Here is a 13583-nt window from a genome sequence, read left to right as displayed (position 1 = left end):
ACAATCATATTACTGAATTTGAAAAATTGTTGAGAAGAGAATCTAAATTAGCTTCCGACAATAATGTTAATAGAGGTATATCTTCAGAATATTCAGAGGAGAAGCTTAATGAAAATGAAAAAAATGAGAAAAAGAGATTTTATGCAATAACAGACAAGGAGAGAAAAAGGAAGGCAAGGCTTGAAGAAACAGATGAACAGAAAAAAATCAGACTAGAGAATGATAGATTGAGAAAACGTAATTACAGAAAATTGTTAAATGTAGATGAAAAGAATGTAATGAAGCAAAAGAATTTAAATTATAAAAGAAAACAATTATCTTTAGAAACGGACGATGACAAAAAAAATCGACAAAAAAATAATTTAACATGTAAAATGAATAAAAAAAATGGAAAAATGATGGAAACTTTAGGAGTTGGAATTATGTTGTCTGAAGAGTTTGATGAACATAAAGTTACACAAAATTATTTAGGTGTAATGAATGTCAAATGTATGTTTTGTGACGCGTTACATTTTTTGTGTGAAAGGCCACAGGATAAAAAATTTAGTAGTTGTTGTCATAAAGGAAAAGTAAAGTTGTATGATTTAAAACCTTATCCTTTGTATTTGAAAAATTTATTATTTGATAATAACTTTAAAAGTAAGAATTATAAGGAAAATATTCGATCTTATAATAGTTCGTGTGCATTTGCTAGCATGGGAGCTAAATTAGACGTTCCAAAGGGATATGGTCCTTATGTATTTCGTATACATGGACAAGTGTATCATGATACATGCTCTCTTCATCCTGATAATGGAGATAATCGAAAATATGGTCAATTGTATATTCTTGATACTGATGAAGCGGTGATGGAACGATTGAATAATGAATGTAATAAAAAATGTTTACAATTACTAATGACTGAAATAGATATTTTACTTAGAGATATTAATATTTATGCAAAGTCATTTAAAATGATGAAAGAATTGGAATTGGAAGAAGAAGCAAGGGCAAAATTAATGAATGAGTGTCCGAGAAGCATTCAAATGTGGTTTAAACGTGATCCAAAATTTTCTCAAAGCAAATATAATGTTCCGTCTTGCAATGAAGTAGCAGTTATATTTGTTAGCGAAGATGGTGAGCCTCCAATTGAACGTGATATATGTATACATCCAAGGGGTTCTAAAAGTATTCCAATTAGTAGTCTTAGCACACATGCCGATCCCATGACATATCCTTTAATGTTTCCGTCAGGTGATCCAGGATGGACTGTAAATATGAAACATACTGATGGTGTTCGTAATATTACTCCTTTACAATTTTATATGTATCGCTTGTCTTATAGAGGAACATTTAATCCATGTTTACAAATGGGTAAATTAACTCAACAATTTATTGTTGATAGTTGGTCAAAAGTAGAAGGTGAGCGTTTAAAATATATTCGTTTTGAACAGAAAAAACTTCGAGCTGAAATGTACTGTGGATTAATGGATTATATGAATAATAAAGCAACACAAGAAAATATTCGACCAGGGAAAATGATTATTTTACCTTCTACATTTACTGGAGGACCACGCGCTTATCAACAATGTTTTATGGACGCTATGCGATTAGTTCAAGAATTTGGAAAACCAGATTTATTTATTACAATGACATGTAATCCAAAATGGCCTGAGATTATGGAAAATTTATTGGATTCGGAAACTGCATCTGACCGACCAGATATTGTTGCCCGAGTTTTTCAAAAGAAAGTAAAAGAATTAATGTGTGAATTAAAAGATAAACAAGTTTTTGGTCCAGTCATTGCTTATGTATATGTAATAGAATTTCAAAAGCGTGGATTGCCTCATGTACATTCAATAATTTTTTTAGATAAAAAGTTTGCTATTCGTGATGCAGAAACTGTAGATAAAATAATATGTGCAGAAATTCCTGATGAGAAAAAGAATCTAGAACTTTATAAAATTGTGAAGCAGTTTCAAGTTCATGGACCTTGTGGAAAGCAAAATGTACATTCTCCTTGTATGAATCCTGAAACAAAATTATGCACGAAAAATTATCCTAAACCATTTTCTCCAAAAACAAATTATGAATCAAAAAATTATCCGGAGTATAGACGGAGAAATGATGGCAAAAAAATTATTTTTTATAATAGAGACGGGTCAATTAAATGCACTGCTGACAATTCGATGATTGTATCATATAATCCGTATTTAAGTAAAAAATTTGCATGTCATATTAACTTAGTAGCATGTGGTAGTACAGGTGGTATTAAATATTTATTTAAATATTGTTATAAGGGACATGATTATGCAATAGTTGGTTATAAAGATGATAATCAAGTAATGCATTATGATGAAATTCAAAATTATTTAAATACACGGTATGTGTGTCCACCAGAAGCAATGCATAGACTTTATGAATTCAATATGCACGAGCAATCACATGCAACATATAGATTAGCTGTACATTTGCCTAATCAACAATCAATATGTTTTCAAGAAGGAATGGAACAAACTGCAATTGAGAAATTTAAAAATACAATGTTGACAGCATGGTTTCAGTTAAATAGACAAGATCCTGAAGCACGCAAATATTTGTACTCTGAAATACCACATAAGTATGTTTTTGTTGAGTCATCTAAAACTTGGAAAAAACGAGAACGAATTACAAAACCTATAATTTGCCGAATGTATTTTGTAAGTCCAAAAGACATTGAAAGATATTTTTTGAGAATTTTACTACTTTATGTACGTGGTGCTAAATCGTTTGAAGATGTGAGAACATATGAAGGTATTATATATAATACTTATACAGAAGCAGCACGTGCAAGAAATTTGATGGTAGACGATAACGAGTGGGATAATTGTTTGACTGAAGCCGTGAGTATGAAATTTCCTAAAGAACTATGTCGTTTATTTGCATATATATGTGTGTTTGGTTTACCTGTGAATGCTGTTGATTTATGGAATAAGTTTAAAGAACACATGATTTTTGATAATAATTTACCTGTGGAAATATCGCTTCAAAAATCATTACTTTTAATTAATGAAGTATTTAATTTTCATGGATTTACATTACATCAATTTGGTTTACCAAACATCGATCTAAAAATTCTTGAAGATTATAGTTCTGTTGATAAGAAAGGTAATGCGTTAACATTACAATTGCTAAAAGAAGAAGCTAATAATCTTATTGAAAGTTTGAATGATGAACAACGGCAAGTTTTTAATGATGTTATGATGGCCGTACATAATGATGAATATGATAGTAGATATTTTTTTCTTGATGGGCCTGGAGGAAGTGGTAAAAGCTATTTACACAATACTATTATTACTACAGTCGAAAGTGAGGAAATAGTAGTTTTATCAGTTGCTTGGACTGGTATAGCGGCTAATCTTCTAAAAGGAGGACGAACGTCACATTCTATGTTTAAATTCCCTATACCAATCAATGAAGATTCAACATGTAATATAAGTGGAATGTCGAAACATGCTGAACTTTTAAGGAGTGCAAAAATTATTATTTGGGATGAAATTTCAATGGCCCCAAAATATGCTTTACAAGCAATGGAATCCATGTTAAGAGATATTACAAAATGTAATAAACCGTTTGGAGGTAAAGTTATTTTGCTTTCAGGTGATTTTAGGCAAACTTTGCCAATTGTTCCGCATGGTAGTCGCACTCATATTGTTGAGGTTTGTGTAAAAAATAGTAAATTGTGGAAATTTCTGCTTTTCTGCATTTCTGCTTTTATAAAATTCTTTTTATTAAAATATTTGAAAATAATATTTTTTATAATTTTTATTTTTTCAAATAACAATGTATTTCTTATCGAATTAAATTAAAAATACTTGGATCAAAGCAATTTTTAAAGTTCTACAAGTTATTTATATGAGAATTTAAAATTTACTTCAACTTTTTTTAGAATTTAAAAAATAAGATTTTCTTTAATATTTTTGGTTGTTAAAATACCAATAATTTCGTAATTTCTAATCTAATTAGATTTAAAAATAGTCCAATCGAAGCGATTTTTAGTGCTTTTTGTAAGGGTCATAAAAACATTAACAAATAGAGATTGAAAAATTTTACTATAATAATACTTTCTCATGACGAAGCAAAATTATTAAACTTTGAAAATTAAATTTTTTTTATTTATTTACGTGATCGTTTTAAGAAATACTGACCCATAATCTTTATTTCAAAATGCCTAAATCACAAAACGAAGTATTAGACGCGCGCTTTAGCGCGCGTTAGATTGCTAGTCCTTCTTTAATTTCTGATAAATGAAAAAAAATTGGTAGAAAATTATTCGTGTTATTTAATTTATTTCTGTACATTTGTATACCCGCGGTCCTGTGCAACCGAGGGTTTTGATTTTTTTTTTAATTTTTTCGAAACCAAATATTTCGAATCAAATATTTTATCTTGCGTAGAAATTAAATAGGGATTACTGCTCTTCAAATGGTGACCATTGCGAATTTTTTTTATAAACTTCTAATAGCCAGCGTTTCCACCCGCTTTATTAGAAAAACCGAAAAATTTGAAAAATTACAAAAAAAAATTCATAACTCAAATAATTTTTGACCAAATTTTTTTTTCTTTATCAGAATTTAAAGAGCGATTTTTGCTTTTCAAATTATGACAATTGGGAATTTTGTGTAATAAACTTTTAATAGATAGCGTTCCCACCCTCTCGTATTAGAAAAACCGAAAAATTTGAAAAATTACAAAAAAAAATTCATAACTCAAATAATTTTCGACCAAATTTTTTTTCAATGTCAGAAATTAAAGAGGGATTATTGCTTTTCAAATTGTGACCATTGCGAATTTTTTTTAATAAACTTTTAATAGCCAGTGTTCCCATTCGCCCGTATCAGAAAACTGAAAAATGTAAAAATTCAAAAAAAATTCAAATGTCGATAAAATTCAAATCCGAGCTAATCTAGCAAAACTGAAATAGGTTTTTGCTAGTTTTGATAAGTACTTTTAGAAACTGAAGTCAAAACTTAGTGCACATTCGATGACCTCAAAAATGTTGCACTGTGATATTTACCAAGATTGAAGAAAATAATAAGTTGTAGTTTATAGAGATTCGTTCTATTTCACAATTAAAATATGTTTGATTACAAAACTATTTTACAAAATATTCTTCACAAACCATAATAAACAATTATGAAGAACAATAACAAAATAGAATCAATATTATATTAATCATAACCCACACTAACAATAAAATTACTTATCCCTAGAAATTGAAATTCGTCGAAATTAACTGATAATACACACAAGTAGATTAAAACATTCACTATTGTTCAATACTTGTAAAATATAACATTATAATATATTTATTTTGGATTATAGTTTAAACACTCGTTTTTTATTTAAAACACTGTAAAAACAAGAAGACTTTCATGCGCGGATCTAGTTCCTCTGGCAAATGCTGTAAAGCAACTGACGCTAAATGAACCTTTTGACAAAAACTTATAAGAAATTGTGGAAATTTTCCAAATATTTCTTTTATTCGAAAAATTTCACAAACTTTTAGTCCAAATAAACCTATGATAAAAAAACCGGTATTTGAAAAGTCATAAAATAGAATCTCTTGCAAGGCGAAACCCTTAGTTGGTCATCAAGAGAAACCAGATGTGACAAACATTTCAAAAAGAGAAAGATATCATCATATTGAATTTTCAATAACAGTATTGAATTTTCAATAACAGTAATGTATTTTCAATAACTGCGTCTGTATTTTTCAATTACAAACCAATGGATTTTCATTTTTTCAATAACAGTAATGAATTTTCAATAACTGCGTCTGTATTTTTAATTACAAACCAATGAATATTCACTTCAAGTTCTTTAATTTTCAATTCATGCTGAATTGATTAATGATTAATAAAATCTATAATAGGGTAGGGTGGGGCATTACTATTCTTTTTTGGATTTTTGAGTCTAGAAAATGTATTTAAAAAAAATAAAAAAATGAGTAGAACCGTTTGAAAGCTTGACTTCTTAGCTACAATTTTGCCATGTATCATTTTGCTGTAACTCGATTCTGTTCCGAACTACAGCGATTTTACGAAAAAAAATTTTTTTTGATGTCGAAAAAAACGAGGGGCGTAACTATTCTTGCAGCTATTAATGATATAATACTAAAAAAATATAAAAAATAATTTGTTAATTGGAGGATTTTTTCTGGTTTTTTTCTGACAATTTCATACCATTCTAACCTAGAAACAAGGAGAATAAAAAAAAATACACTGTTTTGTAGTTTTCGCTGTCATCAGTGGAAGAATAGTTACGCCCCATCCGCTCATTTTTTGAAAAAACACTTGTAAAATTTTTGAACAATAGAATATCAAAAATCTATTATGATATTCGTGTTCAGCACTAAATTTGACTTTAGAAATAATTTTTCCGATAATTTTTCCGACCGTATATCACTATTTACAATGGCAGACTGAATGAGTGAAAACAAGTAAGCGAGTATATCAAAATCACATTTGGGTACCTAACGCCTATGATAGATGGCGCCAGAAGCTCAAATGTGGCATACAATGTTTATTTCACATGACAAGTATACAGTGTAAAAAAACTTTAATCGGCTGAATAGTTTTCTCTCCAGGACAAAGAATAGTTGCGCCCCGCGAATAGTAATGCCCCACCCTACCCTATAGATTTTATTAATCATTAATAAATTCAGCTTGAATTGAAAACTAAAGAACTAAAATCATATTATGATTTGTAAATTAGGAAAAAAGAGATATTAACAAAAAGAACTTTGACAATAATAATTATGAAAATTAAAAGTTCGAATTTTACATCTTACACTCTGTTTTAGAAAAATTACTATTTTTTGGAAAGAAACAGAAGTGCTAAAAAAGATAGCTCATCTTGAAGTTGATTATTGTATAATCTAAAATCTCCGTGTACTTTCGAGTTGGATCTAAAATATTTGTGAAAACTAGGAAAATAACAATTAATTTAAAATTCAAATGAAGAATTTCTATATAGTACACCAATTTATCTTTAATTTACGTGTTAATTTTGATTTGATGTCCACCACCACTGTGTGCTTCAATAGCATGTAACCCCATGTGGCTATGGGTTGGATGCAGGTAATTATGACCAGGTGCATCAATACATGGTGATTAGGATTCAGATCAGCTATATATATATATATTAGTAAACACCATGTGCTTTCAACCCTCGAGTGTTATTTACCTCATGCACTTTCCACAGAAGCTCCCACATGTTCGTCATATAAGGGATTAACAGCCATGGTTTTGGTCCATGTTCTCTTTCCTTGTTACTGGATTTTCTCCTACCTTGCAAGATTTATTATTTTCTACCGGTGAATGTGTATATATACATGTTGACATGGGTGTGTTGTGACAGGAAAAATTTACCACCAGTAGAGGAAGAAGAAAAAAGTGGAAGTACCAATAATAATAGAAATAATGCAGATGCTCATATTTCAATGTATATAGGAGGAATTAATTTAGGGTTCATCTATAAATGTTTGACTTTTTCTATTCTAATAATAGTAGAAACTAAATTTTTACTCCATTTATCAATTATCGTAACTATTACTAGAGAGGGACTTTTTGAAAGTTGTATAGGCAAAAGAAAAAATTTTCAGATTTATTTTGGTTCCCTGTCGAGTAGTATTTTGAGGTTGTTTCTGCTCTTGACATTTGTTATAATAACCACTTGTCAACTTATAAAATTGATTATTATTATTTTATTTTCTGTTGTTGCTTTAAAAGATTTGCTTTTTGAAATTTAATGAAAATTCTTCACTTTTTAACAAATATAATTTTTCTCTAAATTTAATTATTTGAAAAACTCTTATAGAAATCGCCAAGATATTACTAACAGCAACTTGAATGTAAGATATTTTTGATTAAATAATTAAAATTTCCAGTGGTAATAAATTTATTCTAATTTTTTTTAATATTCAATTATTTTCCAAATTTTCTATATAGAATTCTTCAAAAATACGATTATATTCTAAAACAATTTTTAAAAGTAAACAAATAAAATGAAATGAAGTTTTTAACACCTCTTTAAGTGAAAAAATGAAGTTCTGTTGCAAGTACGCTTTGTAATTGCAAAATTTCCCTCATGGCTTAACTCTGATTCACGCGTCGTTTTGCGTCATAGGCGCACAGAACACAAATGTGTGACACAAACACCAAATTACTTTACACATTTTCACATATCATCTTAATGAACAATTTCTGTAAACTTATTTTGTCTTTGGCACATTTCTTCTACATTTAGTTTTCTTTTTTTGACACCACAAAAAAGTTTTTGCTGAGCCTATATCACTAATTGGTACGATAGTCAAGTATAGGTTCGTATACTTAACTACGACTCATATGAAAAGATGGCTGGCATTAGAAGCAAGAATTTTCGTAAAAAGATAGATGGTGCTACTGCGATAAAACAAAATAAACGCGGTGGCTCAACCCTAAACCGCTTGTCCAACTCTGACAACTCTCCCCTATTTTTAAAAAATTTTAATTACATTTTTTCGAAATTTCTGAATTAAATTATTCAAAACTTCAATACTTTTTGTTAAACAAAAAATTAAAAACTTATTCTTATTTATTTTTCGATAGGATTTAAAATTTCAAATAATTTCAATGAAAAACCTTTTGTTTAATTATTTCTAAAAATTGCAATTGTAATTCTTGCAAAATCCAATTATTTTTTTAGAATTTTTGAATTAAATTATTCAAAACTTTAAGAATTTTTAAAGAAAAGTAAATGTAATTAATAATTTTAAATATTTTTTTTTACTACCCTTAGATTTTCGAGGAATTTAATTTAAAAACCTTTAAAAATTTATTTAATTCCTAAAATTTCTGTTATAACGCTTTAAATATTCAAATATTTTTTAAAATTTTCACTGAAATTATGTTTAAATTAATTCCTATCAGAATTCAACGACAAGAATTATTGAATTATTTAAATAGAATTATTTTTGTAAATTCATAAAATAATGTATTTTCAAAAGTAAAATTATACCTATTTATAAAAAATTTTTAAAGATGAAAAAATTAAATTCTTTAAAAGAAATATAAAATTTTACAAAATTTCCAATTTGTTTCCGTAATTTAAAATTATTTTCAGGAATTCAAGTATATCTTTCAAAAAATTTTAATTATTATATTTGTCAAAAATCTAATTTTTTCAGAATTTACAAATTAAATCTTTCTTTCAATCATTTTTGAAAAATAAATATTCAAATACTTATTGTTCTTTATTTGCTTCAAACTTCAAAAAACTTTCAATTGTAAAACCATTGGAAAAATTTTTTATAAAAATATAAACTGCAAGTCTTCCAAAATTCAATTATTTTTTTAGAATTTTAGAATAATATTACACAAAAATTTTAATTTATAAGAAAGCTAATAAATTAATAATTTTTTATATTTAAATATTATTATAATTTTACAGCAATTAGAATTTCAAATAGATTGAAATTTAAACACTATTGTTGAAATTTAATTATTTCTAAAGAATTCTACTTTCACACTTCTAATTATTTTCTAAAATTTTAACTAAGATTCTTTTTTAAATCAATTCTTATCAAAATTCAGTTATTTAAATACAAAAATAAATAATTCATAGAATAATTAATTATTTTAAAAAATTGCAACTGTACCTCTTTATTGAGTTTTTGAAAATTGGGGTTAAATTCTCTTACTGCACTTATTTTATTATTTACAAATTAACTATCAAACTTTGGACATAACAATTCGAACTATAAAACAAAAAATTGGAATAAAACAACACTAGTTCTTTGAAATTTTTGTTATTTTTTTGCATTAACAAAATATTACAAAATTTTTTTAAAAAATTAGTAACTCTAAAGCCGTTTACAATAAATTAATGAAACTTACAAAATTGTTCACTCTTTTAAATGAAAATATTTGCATGATTGTAAATTTAAAAATTCCATATTTTTAATAACAATTTTATAAACAATTTGAATTATTTATGTGTTCTACTCCTCAAGTTGCAATGAAACTCATAGGAAGTGTATACTCAGTAGTCTCTTCTTGAAGCACCAAAAAATTTTTTGTATTTTGAATTTAGAATGTACATATAACGATTTTTTTATTAAAAAAATAATAAATTTAATAAATTTAATAAAAAATTTAATAAATTTTATTAAATTAATAGGTAAAATAACTTTTTACATGAATACATTCGGACAAGTGGTTTTTAATATATAAAATGCTCCAAAGTTTCGAAATCAATACGATTTCCTCATCAGGGAGTCTACAAAATAATACAAAAAACAAAAATATAAAATGAAAATACGAAGACATTAAATAATAATTTATAAACATTAAAACAATAAATAAAAAAAACAAAAAAGAAATACACGAAGACTTAAAATGATAATTTAACAGAACATAAATAAATAAAACAAAATTAATAAATAGAACAAAAATAAAACAATAATTAAAATGAACATAAAAGTCACTATAAAGAAAACAATAAAAATATCTTACCAATAAAATGTTTTACATTACATGTCAAAAGATTTAAAGGATTTTTAATCCGAAAATTGGAATGTAACATTTGGAGTTAGTAACTGAAATTTATAGAAAATATTAATTAATAAAAATGTTAATGTTAATGAGAATTTAAGTTAATTAATAAATAAAAAGTTGAATAAAAATAAAATAAAAAAGGATAATAGAATTAAAAGATAAAAATTAAATAAAAGAATCATAAATAAACAATTATAGTAAAATAAGAACAATATTAACTATAGGATTTTTTCAATATTAATAAATTTTTTTATAAAAGAAAGTTTATAAAATTGCGCACCGCTCAGATCAAATCTGATATCTTATAACTTAAAAAAATATGAATGCTACACATTTGTTAACTAATACCTACTTTGTAAATTTTTTTCTCTTTTGTTCATATATATTGTTAAATAAAAAAAATTTGTTAACAGTTTTTAAAATTCTACCGCCACAGATGGGTGCGCAATTTTAAAAACTTTCATTTAACCCGTTGACTGTCGCTGACGCATATATGCGCAAAACTAAACTGGCCAAAAGTGTTCATGACGCATAATTGCGCAACTTACAAAAGGTAATTACACGGAGAGACCAAGATGTGTAATTTTTGTATAAAATCACACCAGAATTTACTATTTTCACATTGCAACCACCGGAAATAAGGGGACTTTTTGTATTTTTTACTATTTTCTACACTAAGTCACTAATCCGACAAATGTTCACCAAATTAGCAAAGTTTCTTACTATTTCGTCCAATAGTTCCAAACAACTGTAGTAAACTCAGAAATATTGTGTACGTAAAATTACTATAGTCGTTTGCAAATGCAGAAAGAAAGAGTGAAAGAAAAAATACGGATTTTTATCGCCGGTTTCCCGTCAATTCTTGACTAATGGAGATAAACTGGAAGGATTTTTACATACACAGACACACACACACTTATATATTTGTTGGATAAATATTTGAAGACACACACATGTTTATTTCACTTATATGTATAGACGCGGTTAATTAATACACTAATACACAACTGCACGCACGACAACGAATTTCACTGAAAGTATACATCTTTGTTTCCTTATATATTGAATGATGAAATATACAGCACTTACGAGAAAGCAGTTTACTTTTAACAACTTATTCTAAGACATAGTTCTTGGGACAGGAATAAATGCAAAATTTATTAATTTATAATGGTCAATTTCTGAGATAACGAACGACCTACGTTTCACTTTATATTTAATTATTGTATAATATCCAAATTTATTTTACATACGCGAAACATAGTCACTGTCAATGATCGGAACCTAGTAATAAGGGGTGAATTAAAGTGGATTGGCACTTTTATGCCCTTAAATTCCAAACCAATTCCGTTTCTGTCCGCAATCTTAATGAATTCCTTTTCTATTGTTAAGTTGATAATTTCTATCCAATTCAATTCTCTGTAACCACGTGACCAGAGTCTGAATTCACTTTAATGCCGTTTAAGGGAATCATTTGTTGTGGAGTTAATGCCTTTTAATTAACATTGAATTCTTTGCAGGGCATTAAAGGGGTTTAAAATTCTGGTCACGTGGTTACAGAGAATTAAATTGGATAGAAATTATCAATTGAGCACCTGGATCGTAGAACGGCACGTAAATTTTTCTCGGCCGAAATCGAAATCCCCTGGACACTCAAAATTCAACTTCTGAATTTAGACATTTTAAATATACATGTTTATAGAAAATTTCATTGTGCATATTTTTTTCTTATGAAATTTTTTTGTATCTATTACCGTTTTCGAAATATTTGAGAAAAATTGATTTTTTGAAAACTGCAAATTTAATGACATTTTTCACTTCAACTCGCAATAATTCAGATAATTTTAAATATTTTTCAATGTACCAAAAAAGAAAATACGTCTAAAGATATTCTACGAATGATAAAAAAGAAAAAAAGTTATTTTCTTTATAAACAAAATTGTTATTAATTTTTTTCTTTATTAATGTAAAAAACATAAAATACAATCTTCTCGGCTCTCGTTTAACGGGCGAATTTTAAGTAACAAAGAACTTTCAGTGAGAAAGTTGTTCATTATGGACCAAAGAAGTTTTCTGGAAAATCACAGGGTTAATAATTAATTAGTGTTGAAATGGTTAATGTTTAAAGTTGATACCGCCCGAACGTGTGGCACGCGCGATGGCCATAACCTATGAAACGACACTCCCAAGCCTCCCAAGCACCTGTGGCGAGTGACGCGTGCTACACATTCGGACGGTATCAACTTTAAACATTCACCATTTCAACACTAATAAATTATTAACCCTGTGATTTTCCAGAAAACTTCTTTGGTCCATAATGAACAACTTTCTCACTGAAAGTTCTTTGTTACTTAAAATTCGCCCGTTAAACGAGAGCCGTGAAGATTGTATTTTATGTTTTTTACATTAATAAAGAAAAAAATTAACAACAATTTTGTTTATAAAGAAAATAACTTTTTTCCTTTTTTATCATTCGTAGAATATCTTTAGACGTATTTTCTTTTTTGGTATACATTGAAAAATATTTAAAATCATCTGAATTATCGCGAGTTGAAGTGAAAAATGTCATTAAATTTGCAGTTTTCAAAAAATCAATTTTTCTCAAATATTTCGAAAACGGTTATAGATACAAAAAAATTTCATAAGAAAAAAAGATGCGCAATGAAATTTTCTATAAGGATGTGTATTTAAAATATTAAAATTCAAAAATTGAATTTTAAGTGTCTAGGGGACTTCGATTTCGGCCGAGAAAAATTTACGTGCCCTTCTACGATCCAGGTGTTCAATTTAACAATAAAAAAGGAATTCATTAAGATTGCGGACAAAAACGGAATTGGTTTGGAATTTAAGAGCATAAAACTGCCAATCCACTTTAATTCACCCCTTATTACTGGGAAGGCATCGGCTCATTTACGGAGATTGACGAAATTAGCAACCAATAGAAATGCAGGCGCCATATGACTGCACTCGCTAGCCACACTTGCTCACCAAAAATTACTACAGTGGATAGTAGGTTTTAGTGGAAAA

General features: G+C 27.5%; 1 protein-coding gene across 1 annotated transcript; it reads left to right on the top strand.

Moving 5' to 3' along the window:
* Positions 1-695: 695 nt before the first annotated feature.
* LOC122505069 lies at positions 696-12771 on the top strand. Its single transcript, XM_043616488.1, has 2 exons — positions 696-3677; positions 12685-12771. Exons 1-2 carry the CDS (start codon positions 696-698, stop codon positions 12769-12771), a joined length of 3069 nt encoding a protein of 1022 aa, XP_043472423.1.
* The last annotated feature ends 812 nt before the right edge of the window (positions 12772-13583 follow it).

Source organism: Leptopilina heterotoma, unplaced genomic scaffold, assembly GCF_015476425.1.
Source record: "Leptopilina heterotoma isolate Lh14 unplaced genomic scaffold, ASM1547642v1 Lhet_338, whole genome shotgun sequence".
Taxonomy (NCBI): domain Eukaryota; kingdom Metazoa; phylum Arthropoda; class Insecta; order Hymenoptera; family Figitidae; genus Leptopilina; species Leptopilina heterotoma.
The sequence above is the reverse complement of the archived record's forward strand: the minus strand, read 5'-3'. Positions and strand labels throughout refer to the sequence as shown.